Source organism: Gobio gobio (genome assembly GCF_949357685.1).
Source record: "Gobio gobio genome assembly, chromosome: 2".
Classification (NCBI taxonomy): domain Eukaryota; kingdom Metazoa; phylum Chordata; class Actinopteri; order Cypriniformes; family Gobionidae; genus Gobio; species Gobio gobio.
In genome coordinates this window covers 1374381-1395416 of record NC_137098.1, presented here as the reverse complement: position 1 = coordinate 1395416, position 21036 = coordinate 1374381, and the positions used below count along the sequence as shown (strand labels likewise).

General features: G+C 39.9%; 1 protein-coding gene across 17 annotated transcripts in view; it reads right to left on the bottom strand.

The window, feature by feature from the left end:
* The window catches only part of ank2b (ankyrin 2b, neuronal), a 142306-nt gene that overhangs the window by 27102 nt on the left and 94168 nt on the right, over positions 1-21036 (bottom strand). For 5 of the 17 annotated variants that reach the window (XM_079805656.1, XM_079805668.1, XM_079805665.1 and 2 more), the window contains 15 exons: positions 20205-20359; positions 18672-18883; positions 18329-18536; positions 15073-15169; positions 14308-14536; positions 12886-13011; positions 12680-12802; positions 12224-12256; positions 11710-11731; positions 3971-8848; positions 3325-3402; positions 2651-2782; positions 1720-1866; positions 1384-1564; positions 1221-1296 (listed from right to left, as the gene is read on the bottom strand). In XM_079805656.1, coding sequence (XP_079661782.1) covers positions 1221-1296; positions 1384-1564; positions 1720-1866; positions 2651-2782; positions 3325-3402; positions 3971-8848; positions 11710-11731; positions 12224-12256; positions 12680-12802; positions 12886-13011; positions 14308-14536; positions 15073-15169; positions 18329-18536; positions 18672-18883; positions 20205-20359 — 6697 coding nt within the window. Of the gene's footprint in view, positions 1-1220; positions 1297-1383; positions 1565-1719; positions 1870-2650; positions 2783-3324; positions 3403-3970; positions 8849-11709; positions 11732-12223; positions 12257-12679; positions 12803-12885; positions 13012-14307; positions 14537-15072; positions 15170-17765; positions 17787-18328; positions 18537-18671; positions 18884-20204; positions 20360-21036 lie in introns of all 17 variants that reach the window. The other 12 variants (XM_079805659.1, XM_079805663.1, XM_079805661.1 and 9 more) reach the window with 10 other exon arrangements.

Here is a 21036-nt window from a genome sequence, read left to right as displayed (position 1 = left end):
TCATTCAGTGAAGTTACAGATTCAGGTGAAGATACTCTTAATTCCGCCATTAATATGCATGAGTCTGGTGAAGATGGTCGATAATCAAATGGTATTGGTGAGTCTAAAGGCAAGGAGACCACTGATTCTGGCGATGAGGATCTATATTCAGATGAAATCATTCCAAGGTTGTCAACATACTCAAACTCTGGTGACAATGATCTTAACTCAACTTGGGATGTTAAAGATACAGGTGTAAGAGGTCTATACGTCCCAACTTCTACTGAGCTATAGGTGGTATATTTAGTTTCTGTGAATTTAGCATCGGTTTGTTTGGTTAGAGTAATTGGTATAGTTATTTCAACGCTTGCTTCTGAAGGTCCAGAATCAGTTGTTGGAAGTGATAATATATGTGGCTGCTCAGTAACTGAATCAAGTGACATTTGGATGAGTGTAGAGGTGGTAATGTTCTCTTTAATGGCACTTTCAAGTTGTTGTGGAGGACTGGAAATTGTTTGAGATAAGCCTTGTACTCCTTCAGAAAACAATTCTGTGATTGACTGGTTGACATCAATATCTTTGGAAACATCTGAAGACTCTTGTACACAAGCAGGGCTGATTTTACAATTCACTTCCTCCACAGAAGAAATCTCATTTTCAGGGGTCTCTGTAATGACACTCTTTTTATGTAGCTGAAGTGAAACGTAACTTTCACCAAAAAGGGTTCTATAGAATCTGTCAGAAATGTCCTCAACGTGGCGCTTTATATACTCCTCACTTTGACTTGGTTTCTTTGAAAGTGCAACCTCATATTCAATCGGTAATGTAGATTCAGTTTCCGTCTTTTCACTTGATGGAGAGGTAAAGGAATCAATTTTACTGGATTCATGTGAGGTAATATAAACTTCCGAATCTTGTTTGAGTTCCACATACAACTCACTGAAATCTGTTTCGACATTCTCTGATTCCAAGAGTGTGTGCCCAAAATCTGACAGGGTTGATTGTCTCTGACTCATTTTGTACCCTTCCATTGAATTAACATTCTGTTCATCATCCTGTTTGGTGGAGACTGGGATAAACTGACCCCCAGTTGCTCCTAACTCTTGGAGCGGATCATCCACAGTTTCATGTATATTGTCTGATGGTTCGTTGGGAGTAGCACCACCTTTGTAAACTGGGTCATAAACGTGAGACTGTAGTCTCCAGGGAACAGTTTTGTACAGGGTAAAGAGAGGACTTACTTGTTTGATAGTGCCTGGGAATTGTTGCCGCAGACCAGCCATATCAAAACCACTATGTGTTGAGGCTCCGGCCACCCTGACAAATACAGAATCAAATTTAAATGACCTTATATTTTTTTAAGTACATTTTCAATTGTATAGGTCAGGAATTGAATTAACTTACTCTGAACCCATCTCTTTGTCGGTCAGTAAACTCTCTTTCTGGGAATCATTGAGGGAAGACACATTGCAGGAGAGATCCTCAACAGATGCCACCAGAGGCCCAAGTTCTGACCCTCTTTGAGTGACCTCTGTTCGCCGACCCGGTCTGGGGCTGTCCATGTCCTCCTGTAGCGCTGAAAAACCTGCAAAGGCCAGTATAGTTTCTGTTGTACAGTTTTAAAATCATTGTAACAGTAATGCAGTGAATCATCATCTTCTGTAAAGTGAGGAATAAGACTATTTTATGATCAAATAAACACCAATCTCATATGCTTCAAGTTATTGTCATCATTCATACCTTCACTATGATCCAATGATATGGTTTGCTCAATTTCTGCATAGGTGTGTGATGACTGCTCTTGACTTGATTGGATGATTTTTGTTTCAATGAGATGCACAATGTCCATTCGATTGATTTTTGTAAGTGTCTTCATCAAAGTGCTCTCTGCTGATAAGCGGAGAAAATATAATTAGATTAGATTAGATTACATTCAACTTTATTGTCATTACACAAGTACAAGTACAAGGCAACGAAATGCAGTTTAGGTCTAACCAGAAGTGCAATAGCAGCAAGTGCAGGATATACAACGTTTGCATAAGTGCAGGACATGGATATGTACTGAGTATATATAAATATATCTATAAATAGAGAGATGGTTATTACTATAAACAGAATTTACAGGTGGATATGTAATATAACATACAGATGGCCATTACTATAAACAGAATTTTACAGAGAGAGGTATACAATGATATGTTAGGCTAAAATGAGGAATATGGCAGTGGATTAAGGTAGTGCAATAAATTATGGACAGAAGCTATCCGAAAAAAAGTGTAAAAGTGCAGTGGAAAGTGATTGCATATTACAGTTAGAAGTACGGTGCAAAATGCAAATGTAAACAGTAGGTACTGTAAATAACAGTCGGCAGTGCAAATTAGCATAATATAGTTAAGGTATGGTAGTGCAAAATGAATAAGTAAACAGTTGTGACTGTAATAAACAGTCGGTAGTGCATATAACAAAGTGAAGGTGGATGTGAGGTAAGAGAGTTATCAGTATATGAGGGGAGTGGATCAACGGGGGTTTGAGTTCAGTAAAGAGACAGCTCTGGGGAAAAACTGTTCTTATTCTTATAATGTACAATGTGAGTGATTCTCTTCTGAGTGAATGATGCCATAATATCATAATATGTACAAAATTCCTACAAATACATGATCAGTAGTCTTACCTGCAGTATTTTTGCCATCTCTTTCTTTCCATAGCCTTATGAGTGCATGGCTTTGGTCTTGTAGAGAATTTGGATTCTCATTTCTTATCTGGCTGATCTGTTTCTCGCTGAATTCAAGCTCTTTAGCCAATTCTGTTTAAATAAAAACACATTGGTTATGAGTCACACAAAAAAGTATCCTTATGAAACAAAGTACCCTTATGGCTGCAATGCAATATGCGTTGAAATAAGATAAGGTTTATTATAATAAAACGTAGACATGACTGTAACAAGGTTCAGTTTAGGGTTTGCACTTGACCCACTTATGCCGCGCTCGTCTCCCAATTCTCTCTCCCGTCACAGACCTCGCTAAACCACACCCCCCTTGGCACAATGACCATTGTTGCAAATAAATGCAACCACAACTCGATAAATAATTCTACCGTTTTAACCAAGTACTGTACTGCATATTGACATTTCAAAAATGTCAGTATTGAGCAGAGATTACCAAAACTGTTTATACATACACTTTCTGTCTAGCTGTCAATATCTAAGCTCTCTGCTCACAGTCATTGTTAATTGAATTAATTTAATGACAAAGGTTCTGTAGGTAGCACTCATAGTCAGTCATCGCAGAAACCAGGGCTCTGCAGCACCCAGATAGGGAACCTTTGGTATAGATGTAAGTTGCTTACCTGACCAGCTGAAACCAAGGTGGTCTGCTATTACAGCCAGACGCGCTTCTTTCCTGTCAGCCTCATCTTGTGGATCCACTGCAAATTCCAGCAAAGCAGCAAAAGACACATAAGCACACAAATCTAACACTTTGCAAATAATTATTTACAACACTAAGCTAAATAAGGTCACTGGCTTTCTCATGTAAAAAATATACATTTTTATTTATACTTTTTAAACCTACATTTCTAAGCAAATACGCTACATTTTAGATTAGTTTCAAGCAATGGGCAAAAACAGGGTAAACTATCAATCATGAATAAATACTATGAATAACTGTCCCAGGAATTTGTGAACATTATAGAATTATCAACTGCACCTCACAACCAAGGTTTTAAATTGAATTAATGTTGTCATAAACATATATGCATATATGTCAGTGAATATACTGGCAAAAAAACATTAGATAAATACTCCCCACTGCATCTGTTTTTACGTTAATCTTGAGATTTATGTCAGATAAAAGGAAAAGAGAGAGTCACAAACACCAAAGAAGCACCACGAAGAGTTGAAGCATTAGTTACAAGACAGAGAAGCAGCACTTTCATCACTGAGGTGCTGAGGCAGATGAGAAAGAGATAATGGGCCCCAAGAGATGGGGGATACCTTGACTTCGGACTTTATCAGCAGGGATTCGTTCCATCTGCGTCTCAACAGGGTTGTCCCATCTGGGCCTAATGACCAAGGAATCCTCAGGGAAAGGCATTTGCATGTCAAGGAAAGGTTCACTCTCTATTACTGAGGCATCGATTGTGCTGCTTTCAACGTTAGATAAGGCAGCAGCCCTCTGTTTTTCTTTCTCTGCCTGTGCCAAACTCTTCACTACCTTAGCTGCCTCATGACTAATCTCTTCAGAAAATGCAACAGATTGTTTGCTTGTGTCAGCGGGACGTGCCTTTTTTTGTTTTGCTGGTGTGGAAGTTTGAATTGGCTGACCAGGCTTTCCCCTGACTGGTAATCTTGAAGGAAGTGTCTTAGTTGTGCTGGATAGGTCAGTGCTTGTTGAACGTCTCTGGTCCTTTTTGGTTGGTTTCTTGGTGGAATCGCTTTCACAGAAGCTCTTGGCTTTGGAAGACTTTGTTAAAGTGGAGGTTATAGATGGACCTGTGTCTGTATCAGATTTTCTCCTTGATTGAGGTTTTACGGGCAACTTCGACTTCTTATCCTTGGAAACTTCTGAACATTCAGACCCGAGGGAGCTGGCCTTAACGGGGATTCGGGATTTTGGTTTCTCCTCCTCTTTGGAGGTGGACATATCTTTTCTAGACTTAGATGATAGAGAGGATGCAGTGTGACTTTTAGAGGCAAGTTTACTTTTAGATTCTGTCTTTTCTGGGATTTTGGTTTGTTCTATAACTGAGTGCTGATCATCTGGGGAGGAATCTGAGAACTCATGTTCCTGTTGGGAATGAACTGATCTAGTAATAGTTGACACTGCTGTCTGGACACTGGCTATGACCATATCAGAGTAACCAGGATCAGATATTAACTGTCCCTCACCTACTTTGTCAGACTTAATCTCTGCTGTTTCTGGCATTGTTTGGTCCTTCTCTGAGGTTTTGGTTGAGGCAGAAACCCCAAGTGTAATGGGAGTTTCTGGCTTTGTAGATGCAGCCAGATTAACCTCAGTAGGAGAATGTACAGATAAATCTGCAGGCTCTTTAGAGAGGTCATTATCCTCCTCTGCTTTTATCTGCAAAGAGAGGTTACAACCAACATTATTCTCAGCATCATTGGATGCTCTACCTCCTTCTTCAGCTACACCCTCTTCAATGGGCTGCTCTATTTGATAAAATGCAAAGCCTTCCTCCTCGTAACTCCTTTTTGTCATGTCAATCGCACCACTTCTTGTCATCTCAAAAAGTTTTCCCTCTTGGAAGAGGAAAGGGTTTTGTTCACTGTTTGGAGTACCCTCCTCAGTCGGTGTCCTTGCTGGTGTTGTGTCTGGAGTCGCCCCTTGGGACTGCCGTTCTACAACCAGACCCAAGATCTTTTGCTCTTCCTCTTTGACTCTTGCGGCAAATGCATCATCATCTTCTCGCATTGAATTCCAGGCGTCTGTCTCTGCTTTTGCTGTAACTCCTCTAGATTCAGTCTTAGGAGGTTCTTCCTCGGCATCATCTTCCTCTGTGTCATCATAAATACATATTTCTGGTTTAAATGTTTCTCTGGTTTGCCCAATAATAATTGGAATAGAATCGGTCTCTAGGCTGCCACTAGAAATATCAACATAAGATGTCCCTGTATGCCTCATGTAATCACCTTTAATCTCATCTGTTACATTAGACTCTTCCTGACTAGGCAAATTATACTCAACATTTTGGTAATTAGCTGCCTCGTTCTGGTTTTCATTAACTTTTGATCTTTTTAAGCTTTGCTCTTTTTGTTCATCAGTTATATTTGCAGCCAGACTGTTGCTGCTAGAGGCAGTTTTATTTAACTGTACTAACTCTGAATCAACATATTCTTTGTCCTTAAATTTCTCACTATGAGATTCTTGAAGGTGTGGTTTTATGGCATGCTTTTCTGAGACAGACTGAGGTATCCTCATTGCTGATTCGGCTGAAGATGTTGCACTGGTTTGTTGAATGTCATCAGCTGTTTGGGGGCTCTTATGTATACCTGCTGGAAAAGGAGAGGGAGGTTGTACTTTAATGATCGGTTCAACAGACCGTGCTATCTCTGATGCTTGGTTGGGTTCAGTAAACCCAACATCATCCACACAGGATGTTTCATATTTGGATGTAAGTGCAAAAAGTTTGACGCCGTCATCTTCTGCATCAAACGCTAACAATGTCTGAGAAGAATCACTATCTTTTCTATTGTCCTTTTTGTCTTTTTCATCTTGTTCCATTTCATCAAATGTTTTTATTTTGGCAGCCATTTTAAACATCTCTTCATCTGGAGTAATTTTCCTCTGTATCAGGCCACACTTCAACTCATCATCTTCTACTGTCTCCTCTGGGATTACTGATGGCTTAAAGGGAACAATCAGGACCATGGGGTCTGGGGTTTTGGGATTGACCTCATAACTTACCTCTTCAGAACTTGGTGTGTCAGGGGAGAGAGGACTCTTACCCGAGCTTGTCATCATGGACGTCTGCTCACAACTGTCATCGTCGGCATTACCCTCCTGTTCTTTGAGCATTCTACTACGCAAACTCTCTGGGGGGATTTCAGGGGCTTTGGAGGATGTCAGGGGGCCTGTGGTCACACTGGGTTGTTCTACTGTAGGTGGAAAAGCCAGGTTGGTTTTCATCTCTACGGGGCTGCTTTCTAAAGAGTCACGGCATGGGGATTCATTTGTTGGACTAGGTTCAATAGAGTCAGGGGTTTTCTGGGAAGAGTTGTCGTCCATCAAGGGACTACCATCTAAAGAGTCTTTGTGGCTAATGGTAAAAGAGTCATCAGCTACTGGACTAAGGGTCTCTGAATCTTGGTGTCTAAGAGGCAGCACTAAACCCACATGATCCTGTGTAGCTGCCCTTGAGGCCAGGAAGTCAGCAGAGGTTGGTGTTGGTTGACCATCAAAGGATTCCTCATCGCTCAAAAAACTCTCTAGTGTTTCGGATGCTCTTTTAGTCAGTTTTCGAGATTTAGGTGGCGTGGATGACACAGAAACAATGTCCTTATCACCCCCAAAGTTCACCCCCCTATTCCTATGAGGAATAGACATAAACTCACTTTTTGTTGGCTCATCCACTGGTTTGCTTACTGCTGGATGATGAATTGTAGCCTCAGATGCCTGTTCATTAGTTGCCTTCATCTCAGTGGAAAAGGAAACAGATATTTTACTTGTCTTGACCTTAGAGGTGACTTCTGATTTTGAGGACTTTGCAAGTATAGACTGAGCTGGTTTTTTTGGTGATAACGGGAGGCTCTCTGGGCTTGTTCCTGGAGTTTCAGCCATGCCCTCATGTTTGTAACTTTCCTCAGAACTCAATGGGGCTTCAACTTCAGCAAGACTGGCACTGGGTGAGTCAACCAATGCTTCATGTTTAACGCTGTCAGAGCTGTCGTCAAATGCACTGTTCTCTGCACCATTATCAGGCAAATGATCTCTGCCATGTTTTGACACATTTTGAGGAATAGTTGTTGAGTGAGTAGAGGGACCTGCTGACTTTATTCCAGAAGCCACACCCTCACCACTCTTCTGACTTGTTTTTGCATCTTCTTCAAGGTCTTTAGAGTGTGAGTGTGGGCTAATTATTTGGTGATCTTCAGGTTTTAAAACACCAGGAGACACTTCTTCATGTGAGGGTGCTCGGGGAAGACATTGTGACTTAGCCTCTGGTTTACTCACTGTTGTGTGTTCTGTTTTGGAAGATCCTTTGTGCTCAAAGAGCCCAGACTTTCTTTTTGAGGGGTCTTGGCCAGTTTGAAACGCTCTCATTAGTTCTCTTACAGACATGGTTTCTTCTAGTTTTGCAGACTCAGACTGTTTCTGTGGTGACCTAGAAGGAGGCTGTTTCTGAGGTGAAGAAGTTGTTTTTTTCAGGCCTGATGCTTTCTGGTCTTTGACAACAGAGGACGTTTTGCTTTCTGTCGCTTTACATGGAGGTTTTTGGCCAGTCTGTTTTTTATGACCTTTCTGTTCTTCTTCTACTTTCTTTTGAAGAGCCTTAACTTTCTCTTTAATGGAACCAATTGGTGTCTCCTCAACCACTGGTGATACAGGAGACTTCTTTTGGTCTCCAGGTACAGGTAGTAAGGAATCCCCTTCGGAAGACTTCTCAGTGCTCTTACTAACGTTACTTTCTTTTGTGCTAATTGATTGGGTTTCTTCTGTGTGTCCTTGAGGCCCTTTCCTCCTGACTGGCTTTTTTACTTCTGTCGTATGGGCTTTAGTGTCTTTTGCCACTGTAGGGACTATTTTTCGACCACCTCTGCGTAGAACAACCTCAGTGAACCTTTGCTGTGATGGAGGCTCTTGGGATGCAGGGATAGATGTTTTAGGTGCATCCAATAAGTATTCCTTAACTTCAGCAGTGGAAACAGTGTCCATGCCAGACCTGTCCCTAGCACCCTTAGGTCTCTGTGATCCTCTGTTGACTCGAACTTCCTTTAGAAGCGATTCTTGAGATTCAAAGGCAGCCATCATTTTGGCCTCTTCAATTTCACTTTCTGTTAGGAGAACCCAACCCTCATCCTTCTTATACGGACGACTCTCTGCTTTCGCAGACTCTTCCTTCTCAAATGTTCCACTCCTCAGAATTTCACTAACTTTCACCAAATCCTCTTTGACTTTTTCCATTATCTCAAAAGGCTCTGCTGACACCTCCTCCACCCCCTTAACTAAATAATCCCCTTGCATACGACCCGCTTTCTCTGAGGAATCAGTGGTCAGAATAGCAGTCATTTTGATAAGGTCTTGCTTCATCTCTGACACTTCAGAGAGTAAATCTGGACTTGCAAGCGCTGGGGAGTCTCGGATCAAGTGTGTTTTCAGGAAAGATGTTTCAGTTGTTTCAGTGTCTTCATCATCTTCCATTGACATTTAAGGAGCAAATTAACCAAAATTTAAATTAAAGGGACAGAGATTGGAAAAGGACATAAGGGAGAAATTCAGTGATTCAAGGATCAGAAGGCATCAAGATGACAAAAAAGGTAAGTGGACTGTGGGAGGATGAGTGGAGAGTCTACTGGACTTATGAGGGAATAACAACTGCAAAGCAAATACTAACCAAATCTTAAATACAACGGAAGAATAAGCAGGAAACTTGCTTATCCACATTTGATTCAACAGCGCACACACTCACACACAAACAAAAAGACAAACTAACGTGATATTTAAAAGGGAGACAAAAATAAGCCAACCCAAACACTGGGACATATACTGAAAAACAATAACACAAAGTAGACATTGCTCAAGATGTATAACTCATGTCTACAGAAGAAAAAAAGAAAGAGAGAAAGGAGAGAATTCAAGAGAGAACTCAATAAAACTGAACTCATCAAAACAAGTCTTTCATGGTTTAAAGAAAGCCAGTGATATGCAACTAAAACTGAATTTTATAAAGGTGTTTTTAGGATATGGCATTTGAAAAACATAAGATACAGTCTCAGAACAAAATGTGCAAAAATTTTACATTTATGGGTTCAACATCCTGTCACGGGGGCGGTGCCCTTAAAGGGACATCTTTGTAACTTATTTACCTGTACATGTCATACTAGTAAGGGTAAATATTACTACTCTAATGTACTAAAATGCACATTTTCTGAGGTAAAAAGTTGTCATTTTAAGGGTACTACCCCAATGACAAGCTAGTGCACTGCTAAATGCATGATTTTTGCACATATTTTCAGAGTGAACTGAAAGTAAATAATTATTTTTAATATTAGTAGTGGCAATGATGAACAATGTTAAACAAAGATCGGTGCTGAAAAAATTCATACACACAAGACAGCATTCGAAACATGAATGGTAAATTTGGTCAACTTGTTAGTGTAGTAAGTAATAGATTTGGATTCAAATTCACACCTGAACATTACCCTGATGTATGTACTATATTTACAGCTTACATTACATAGTGTGGTGATTTAAATATTCTCTAAAACAATAGTAAGCAAACTATGCAATGGTAATATCCAACCGACGAAGCCGCGTATCTACAAAAAAATGGGTGATGTCTAGTTTAAACACAGGTTTATATTATTTATGTACATTCATAGACAAAGAAAGGGGAATTGTCTTACTAGGCTGGCTTACATTTTGTTTATGTGTAAAAATGCAAAAAAGGATCCTAAGGAGGGTGACTACTACAGATTTGGATGGGAATCATAATTTGCTTTGCAGATTGTTATTGAAATTTAATGAAGGGAGAAGGGATCTAAAACAGTTGAAAACATAAACATCACCACAGTATGAATGAAATTCACATTATGTGCAAAGAGATTGAGATACATTCAAAAACTTTTATTTCTATCAAGATTCATAAACTGATCAGAATAAAACATCAATATATGTTTATATTAGGGGTGTAACGGTACAAAACATTTTTGGTATGGGTCTTTCGGTTTCGGAATAGTGTTGCGGAAATTCTGTGTTTATGGAACGTCATTTTAAACTCTTGCGCTTGTATACTTACCTGTAAATGTTGCAGATTCACATAAAGGTCTATGTTTAACAGACTTCATTGAACGAGTGCCGACACATGCATTCGTGTCAAATAGACGGAACGGATTAGAATGGGGGCGCAATAATAACTCTAACCTAATTCTAAAATTTGTTACTAATAGTGTTGTCAAAAGTTCCGACCTCTATACCAAATTTAAAAAATGTGACACTTTGAGCGCTGTTGAGCTGGAATCGTAAACCCCTTTGATTGGCCATTGTGCTCACGCGCTCATCAAATATGTCTGTGATTGGCTACAATGATCAACACTTCAAAAACATGTTGTAAATATACATCAATGAAGCTTTTCACTGAGCGCTTCAGGGCTCGAAAAGTAAGAAGCACCAGCAAAAATTTAGGAGCACCAAAACTATGTTTATATATTATTTTATATAATGTATGTGTCATGTGCGAGTAAATCGGTCATTCAATTGTCAAAATAAAAAAGTTTGGATTTTTGTGTAATAAATATTTTATTCTGAAGCAATATTCTCACCAGTGTTCTATTATATTTAAATCTGCATATTTGTGATATTTACCCCAAAGGAATTTTATTTTACCTTTTACAAAGGGCATTTTGCCCTTAATCTTATTAAATGTATGCTTCATCTTTCATTAAAAAAAATTTAATTTGATCAATAAATTCATTTAGAACAATAAAACATTTACACTGAAAAATTAAAACTGCATTGAAAAATATTATGAGATTGTTTTAAATATATAAATGTTGGAAAGAATGATAGTTTTTTAAACTGCCAGTAGTGACCGTCATAATGCGAGAGTCATTGAGTCGTTCATTCAAACGATTTGTTCATTCAAACGGCTGATTCATTCAAATGATTCATTCATTCAAACGGATGATTCATTCAAATGATTTGTTAATTCAAACGGTTAATTCATTCAAGCGATTCATTCATTCAAACAGCTGATTCAGTCAAGAATTAAACATGGCTGAGTGTTGCTGTGTTGAAAAGCTATGGTTCTTTGTTTGAAACGTACGACTCAAAGTCGAAATTACATCAAAAAAATTTCAATCTTTGTGTGTGTCATTTTTGTGTACCGTTACACCCCTAATATATCAATAGCTAACTCACTCAGACACAATTTTTTTTATAGAATATTAATATCATGCTTTGTGAGTTATTTTACAGTGGTGACATTCTCAGTTAGTAAGTTCAGTCTGGTGCAAGACAACATATTTTAATTAATTAAAATGCATCGATATCTTACATTTCTCAAGTGTTCGGCTCGTCTGTAAAGAGAAAAAGGTGAAGAAAATTCAATTGTAAACATGCTATGAATGAACACATATTTTAGCTTAAAATTGCCAATTTACTTTCTTTCTTCGTGCTATTTGACAACATTACAGCTATAACAGCTGGTCCACCAAACAATGCACAGTTATGAGAAAATGTATGTAAACCCTTTGGAATGATCTGCATTTCATGCATGAATGGCTTCTAAAACAAACAAACAAAAATAAACATTTAAGGAGCCATTCATGACATTCTAAGGGGTTTGAAACATTTTCTCACTATTCTATTTTCACTATTATCTACATGCACTATTTTCTCACTACTGTTCACACAAACACATATCTCTGTAATAATAATAATAATAATAATAATAATAATAATAATAATAATAATAATAATAATAATAATAATTAAACCCAGTGGGAGTTTTGAAATAATGGAGGAAAGCAAAGGATCTTTGGTTAGTTAAATTGCAAAATCGCAGTTACCTCCTCATCAGGATCTTGTTCTGAGTCTGATTCCTTTGAGGAGCAAGAAGCAGCAAAAGAGCGGCAGATGATAGAGAGATGGACAGAGGTACAGGAAAGACAGAAGGGGACAGAGAGAGCAGGCTAAGCAGTTATCACAGCAACAGAACATGTCTGAGACAGCCGGCGAGGCGTGGTGTGACGGGTCGGGTGCAACAGAAACGCACAAAAGCATTTATCAGTTTTCAGAAGGAAAAGACGGCTCTAAAATGAGGCCTTCCAATATCCACAGCGATAAGTTGTGTAATTGACTAATTCAATTTTAGAATGTTTCTTCAACTGTATGCAGATATTGTGGTATAAAGCAATCGTATCATTGCAACAAAATGAACGTAAGAATGCATGCAAACCTGCCATGAAAGCGGACAACAAACAATAAATGAAATGTTGTTGGACAGTGCATTTTGTAGCGCTTACCTTTGAGTAAGCTGGCAGGCTGATGTTTAGATTGCATATTGCACCGTGAGTCAAAGTCCTGTAAGATCTCGGCTCTTTCGTGAAGGACAGGCGCCCACAAGGCTCTTGAGTGTTGTCTCGGATCTACAAGTGATCCACCAAGCGTGCAGTTAAACAGCTGTATTGATCCTCTTATAATTCGTCAGATACATGAATGCATGACTTACTTTGATGAAAAGAGCCAGGCGGTTCTCTTTAAAGGCATAGAAGCTGAAGACGTGATGCTGGCCACTCTTTGTAAGGGGAACCAGGTTTCCAAAGCAGTCTACGTATATTGGTTTTCCTTCTAATACCTGGAATGCAAAACAATGACAATGTCTATGTTAAAAACCCATTCAATTATGTCAGCACTACAATGGACATATTTCTCAATTATTAATTGTTAAGACTACAAATTCGGATAGGATTTACATTTATGCATACATGCAGTATGTAGGATCTTAGAATTAATCTGGCAATAATGGCAGTTACACCCTGAGTACATGAAAAAAACTAAAAACTATACGTGTAAACTGCGCGTCCAACTTTAGTAACTCTAGTATTTGCTCTGTCACAAACTCGACTACAAGAGTCAGTCTGGTTTCTTCATCAGCAAATTAATCATCATGATTGGCCTCCCAAGATGTCACAACCGTAACCGTTATCAGTTTGTAGCAGTAAATTAAGAGATATCATATCGAAGTTCAGTATGGAGTACCACAAGGCTCAGTGCTAGGACCGCTACTCTTCACCCTGTACATGCTACCACTGGGAGATATCATTAGGAAGCATGGCGTTAGTTTTCTTTGTTATGCTGACGATACTCATCTCTATATTTCTTCACGCCCCACTGAAACTTACCAATTCAATAAAAATTGGATAACTAGTAAATTCCTACTACTTAAACAGAGATTAGAATTAATGGACCAAAAACCTCTGCAAGTAGTGACCTAGAATACTGTCTAACACTTGATGGCTGCTCTGTCCAGTCCTCGTCGTCAGTGAGGAACCTGGGTGTGCTCTTTGATACCAATCTCTCATTTGAAAGCCACGTTTCTAGCATCTGTAAAACCGCATTCTACCATCTTAAAAATATATCTAAACTACGACATATGCTCTCAATGCAAAATGCAGAACAGTTAGTTATTATTGTAATGCTCTACTGGGTGGTTGCCCTGCTCGCCTAATAAACAAACTCCAGCTGGTCCAAAACGCAGCAGCTCCAGTTCTTACTAGAACCAGGAAGTGTGACCATATTAGCCGGTTCTGTCAACACTGCACTGGCTCCCTATTAAACATCGCATACATTTTAAAATCTTGCTTATTACTTACAAAGCACTAAATGGTTTATCTCCAGTACTTGAGCGAGCTCTTAACACATTATACTCCATCACGTCTACTGCACTCTCTAAACTCTGGCCAGTTGATCATACCGAGAATATCCAAATCAACTGCAGGCGCTCGATCCTTTTCCTATTTAGCTCCTAAACTCTGGAACTCTTCCTAGCATTGTTCGGGAAGCAGACACACTCTGTCCGTTTAAATCTACATTACCCATTCAGAATTCTCAGTGTCGATGTTTTGAAGACCAGGGCCTGTCCATTACTCACCTCCACATCTCGGCTACGTGCCACTTCTGTGAAGTTCTCTTGCTGCTCCAAAGTTTTATCCATTTTATCATCAGTCATACAAAAACAGCGCAATCGAGCCTCAATGGGGTCGTGTGTTTTGGCAAAGATGACAAATTTGGCCATGTAAGGTACACAGATGACTTCGCGATACACCTGAGTGGCGAAGTTCACCGACTCCTGCACTTGCCTGCAGTCTATCAGCCAGAATCTGATGAGGAAAATATGGGAGATATTGTTGCTTAACGTTTGTGTGAGCTTCAACCCGGATTTAACCAGCATTTACCCAAAGTATACTTCAGTTTTGACGTGAACACACAGTTGAACGCATAGTTTCATCCTTGTCCAGTATCTGTGCCATCTCTCTCCACAAGTTAGGACTGATAAAAATTTTGTTTTTTTTACTAGAGTTGTAGGTATTTCTTAACCCCTCACACAAGCATTTATCAATGCTGTTGTTGTTGGGCCTCCCATAGTTTTTTGCTGTTTTATTCAAAGGTCCCATGCCAGTGTTGCCACCTTGTGGACAAAACAATATAGAGCAAAAAAAGTTCAAGGGGAATGTGCATATATGTGCGAGAATGTATGAAGAAGAAATTTGACGAAGACTAAAATTTGCGTCACATGTACTGTCGCTCACCCAAGTGTACGTGCAAAAACCGAAGTATATTTGGGCTTTACAAAGGGAAAATCCATCATTCAAAACATATATTCAGTAATCTCTCCTGTTGCTTCTAGAGAGTATACCTGGCAGACACATTTGTGGTGAAAGACACACAGTCATTGGTGAATGTTAATGGTGTAGTCCCAGTGATATCCTCCCATTGAGCAGGAGTGATCCCACCTAAACATGGAAGAAACGTTTTTGGTTACTACACCAAATGTCTTTTATTTTGAAAGTTCATGTTCACTTGTCCTTGTCAATTATTTTATTCTAAAAAATAGGGCAACGCTTTATTTTGATAGTCTAGTTCTGATATTCTATTGACTTTATGTAACTTTGCAACTACAGGTCAACGTATTCTACTAACCTGAACCCTAACCTAAAGGTCTACTAATACTCTAATCAGAGCTAGTTGACATGTAGTTGCAAAGTTACATGTAGTTAGTAGAGTGTCTAAAGTGGGCTATCAAAATAAAGTGTAACTAAAAATCAATACAAAGGGAAGGAGACAAAGCCAGTTTTTATTAGATGTCACTAGAGGAGGGGCTTCAGTTTGCTGAAATAAACCTGACCTTGTGAGTAAACAGCTTAGCATTTAATTGGGGGCAGAACACTCGTGTTACTGTAATCTTTCCAGTTCTACTCAACCCAGTCCGAGCATGATTAGAACCTGGGTCTCCGGCATGGGAGGCGGGCGCACTAACAAGGATGCTTAAGACTGCAGTCTCTAGCCTCAGTTGCTATTGTGCCTCTTGAGATCAGGGGAGTGAGGTTTCAATCCACAATTCTTACTAGCTTGCTTCTGTTATACTCACCCCCCTAAACCTCACTCCCATCCGGGTCATGGCACCAAATGTAACTGGTCCTACATGACCCACTCCGAACGGGATTTGAACCGGCGTCTCCGGCATTGGAGGCGGGCGCGCTAACAAAGATGCTGAAGACTGTAATCTCAAACCTCTTGAGATCAGGGTGGTGAGGTTTACATGCACAACTCTTACTAGCTTGCTTGTGTTACACTCAACCCCCCCTAAACCTCACTCCCTTCCGGGTCATGGCACCAAATGTAACTGGTCCTACACGACCCACTCCGAAAGATATTTGAACTGGCATCTCCGGCATGGGAGGCAGGCATGCTAACAAGGATGCTAACAACCGCAGTTTCCAGTGTCAGTTGCTAGTGTGCCTCTTGAGGCCAGAGGAGTGAGGTTTATTAAACCCACCCTCATAAACTAAACTCCCATTCGGGTCATGGCACCAAATTTAACCAGTCACACTAGACCCACTCAGAGCGGGATTTGAACAGACATGGGAGGCAGAAGCTCTAACAAAGATGCTAAAAATCACAGTCTCTAGCCTCAGTCGCTAGTGTACCTCTTGAGATCAGGGCAATGAGGTTTACATGCACAGCTCTTTACTAGCTTGCTTCTCACGCCCCTAAACCTCACTCCCATCCAGGTCATGGCACCAAATGCAACTGATCCTACACGACCCACTCCGAGCGGGATTTGAACCGGCGTCTCCGGCATGGGAGGCGGGCGTGCGAGCAAAGATGCTGAAGACTGTAATCTCAAACCTCTTGAGATCAGGGCAGTGAGGTTTACATGCACAGCTCTTACTAGCTTGCTTCCATTACACTCAACCCCCCTAAACCTCACTCCCATCCGGGTAAAGGCACTAATGTAACCTTTCCTACTTGACCCACTCTGAGTGGGATTAGAACCTGGTCTCTGGCATTGAAGGCGGAAGCACTAACAAGGATGCTTAAGATTGCAGTCTCTAGCCTCAGTCGCTAGTGCGCCTCTTGAGGCCAGAGGAGTGAGGTTTACATGCACAGCTTTTTACTAGCTAGCCTCCGTTTCACTCAACCCCTTAAATCTCACTCCCACCCGGGTCATGGCACCAAATTTAACCATACCTACTCGACCCACTCCGAAAGATATTTGAACTGGCGTCTCCGGCATGGAAGGCAGGCATGCTAACAAGGATGCTAAAAACAGCAGTTTCTAGTGTCAGTCGCTAGTGCGTCTCTTGAGGCCAGGGGAGTGAGGTTTACATGCACAGCTTTTTACTAGCTTGCTTCCGTTTCACTCACCCCCCTAAACCTCACTCCCATCCGGGTCATGGCACCAAATTTAACCTGTCACACTTGAGAGCGGGATTTGAACAGGCATGGGAGGCAGAAGCTCTAACAAAGATGCAAAAAATCACAGTCTCTAGCCTCAGTCGCTAGTGTTCCTATTGAGATCAGGGCAATGAGGTTTACATGCACAGCTCTTATTAGCTTGCTTCTGTTACACTCACCCCCCTAAACCTCACTCCCACCCGGGTCACGGCACCAAATTTAACCATACCTACTCGACCCACTCTGAAAGATATTTGAACTGGCGTCTCCGGCATGGGAGGTAGGCATGCTAACAAGGAGGCTAAAAACCGCAGTTTCTAGTGTCAGTCGCTAGTGTGCCTCTTGAGGCCAGGAGAGTGAGGTTTACCATCACTCTTTACAGGCTAGCCTCCATTACACTCACCCCCCTAAACTAAACTAAACTCCCATCTGGGTCACGGCACCAAATTTAACTAGTCATACTTGACCCACTCAGAGCGGGATTTGAACCGGCATAGGAGGCAGAAGCGCTAACAAAGATGCTAAAAACCGGAGTCTTTAACGCCAGTCGCTAGTGTACCTCTTGAGATCAGGGGAGTGAGGTTTACATGCACAGCTCTTTACTAGCTGGTCTCCATTACATTACACTTCACCTATGAATTGCTTACTTACTGTATAGTTGCCTCCAGGGTTCTGAACCGGTTCAAAGAATGAAAACAAAAAGATAGGCTTATTTGAAATGACCTTTAACTGGTTAATAATGTTATTTTATCATTCTGTTTAATATTTTATTTTGGCTTTGAACAATCATGAATTCAAATTCGCCCTATGCAAATGTGGCGTTGATTTGCCAACGTGAGTAAAAACTCATCACTGGTAAGTCGCTGGCATTAGCTTTTTGGAGTTTTTCAGAGGGTATATGTCACAACCGTTAAAGCATTTAAGTGAAAATTAATAACAGGTAATATCCAGCGTGGTGTGTGTTTTGAAACTAGATTTGAATCTAGATTTGGAAATCCCATGTTTTGCTATCCAGCATTAGGGAATCCATTTTTACTTTTGCTGGTACACACTTTTCAGATTTCCAAATCCAGATTGCCAGTGTTTCTAATGGGGTTACATTTTACAATGTAGGCTACTAGCTACAGTAAGTAAAGAGCAAGAGGTAGAATTTTAAAAAATAATGTTATTAAGGGGTAACTGGTACGCAGAGTTTTGTTCGTGTGCTTTCTCACCTGTGATGCTGCATAGCAGACGTAATGTCGGCGTATCTCCGCCACCAAAGCCGCCGAGGACCGCGTCAGCAGAGCTCTTCGGGACAGGGATGGTCATGGTTATGGGTTTATGGAATTTCCTCCTCCGTGGTTCCAGAGTGACTATAGGGCTGAATGTGGCTTTATTACCCCAAATCTTCCTCACTACATCAACACTCATTGGTTGAGCCTGGCCAAATAACATCACAGCGATGTTAGAGCAAATAAATCACTGTTCAAATCTATGTCAATATTGTCAGCACATAAGTCGAATTCTACATTCTACGATTTCCACTGTAAAAATTCAATCAACTAAGCTTGCTACCTGCAGGCCGACGCGGATGCGTTTAGTGAGCGCTCCCTCCGGGAAGACGGCCTGTACTTGAGGAACCACTGTGCTGCTCAGAATTCCTCCTTCTGGACCAATGAGATTGCTGTCCTGCTTAATGCGTGACACCACAGCAAAGTACTGTGGAAAGTCTCGAGTGATAATGCGACAGATGCGCTTCCTCTCCAACTCTTCTGGTGGGTCCAGCCCTGAAATTTAAGATGGACATACTGTACAGAATCTGTCTATTTCTTATATGTGACCCTAGACCACAAAACCAGTCATGAGGGTCAAATTTTCGAAATTGAGATTTATACATCATTGATGTGTGGTTTGTTAGGTCAATATTTGAACATCTGGAATCTGAGGGTGCAAAAAAAATCTAAATATTGAGAAAATCTCCTTTAAAGTTGTCCAAATGAAGTCCTTAGCAATGCATATTACTATACAATCTATACAATTACAATAATACATTTATGATATATTTATGGTAGGACTTTTACTAAATATCTTCATGGAACATGATCTTAATATCCTAATGATTTTTGCCATAAAATAAAAATGGATAATTTTGACCCATACAATGTATTACAAATATACCCGTGAGCAGTGTTGGGGAAACGCATTACAAGTAACTTGAGTTATGTAATAATATTACCTTTTCCAAGTAACTAGTAAAGTAACGCATTACTTTTACAACAAAATGTACACATTTCAAACTTTCTAATTTACAACAAAATATCGTAAAAATATATTTTTTTTCTAAAAAGTAACGCAGTTACTTTTTCAAATTAATTTGACTGACAGCTCTCCTGCCCTCATGTTGAGTTAGTGCAGAGGCGTGTGTGTGTGAACATGATGGTTATTGTAGTTCTAGACTAAATGTGAGCATTTATTTATCTCACTTGCACAATAAAGATTCTGTCCTCCTCAAAATGAATTAAATCAGTCAAATGCATAATCAGAGTACTATGCAAACCTCCAATAATGAAATGTTAAATAAAACAACTATTTTTATGCATAATCTACCTTTATATTTAATTTACCAATGTCTTACTGCTGACCTTTGATGATGAAAATTAGTAGATTTTTTGTTTTTATTGGTAAAACTTTTTTCTCCTGCATCTATTCCTCCATTATCCAGAGCTGCGCCCTCTAGTGTTCATGAGGGAATCTGCATCTTTACCTCAGCCTGGGGCTTATTATTTACATTCTGGTATGAAGAGGTCTTTACCGTTGCACAAAAATATAACTTTTTTGTTATAAAACAAAAAACACAAACAAGTCCAGCCCAGGTGAGAAAAAGTAACGCAAAAGTAACGCAACACATTACTTTTCTTAAAAAGTAACTAAGTAACTCAATTAGTTACTTTTTAAGGGAGTAACGCAATATTGTAATGCATTACTTTTTAAAGTAACTTTCCACAACACTGCCCGTGAGACTTATGTCTGGTTTTGTGCTCCAGGGTCGAAACAAATCTTTATCAGTTGTGTTTGATCATATTCATATGATGATGTGCTTTTCCTCACCCTCGTCCATGCCGTTGAGGATCTGGTTGAGCTCTTCTTCTGTGTACTCACAATGATGCTCTTTCCAGCTCTCTCCCGTCTCACTGCGTAAGATCACCAGCTCCCTCTCCTTCCCTCTCAGAGCCGCGAAGTGAGGGATCTCCACGATCACCGGCCTGACATCCGGCAGGAGATACAGGAACGTCATTCATACAAATCTCTACATTTCCCCCCTACAATTAGGCTAAAATCAGGCCTTGAGAGGCTTGTTGTTGTAATGGAATAGAAATGTGAATCAGAAATTTCTCATTGTATTTACTTGTTTCTTGTTCAGTAATAGTAACCACAAGGACCAGCAACAACTGGATACAATAAAGTCTATATCATGTATAAATCAATAATGTGCATCATATTGTTTAATTTTAATGGAATGTTTGAAAAACACAAAAAGAATGTTTATCAAAAGTAACCGGACTTGGTTTTCAACACCTTGACATGCCTAGACCTACCAAGTCTTGATACTTTTGATGGCCTAAATTAATGAAAACTTACACAAACATACAAAAAAAACTCCATAATAACAAAAAAAAAAAAAAAAAATACACAACCACAGAAACTCATGCTGCAACTATAGTAGCTCAGCAAACGGCAAAACAAATAAAAGATAAGGCAAGCACAAACAACTGCGTACAAACAGTCACCTAAACTAAAGGAAACACACATGATTCAGATTCACTTGTGACAAATCACTACAAATACTGTGAGGTTTCGGTCATGAATTTCCCAAACCTGTGACTTTTTTAATGCCAAAGTACAGAGGTATATTAGCAATTTGTTGATTAGCTTCAACAAG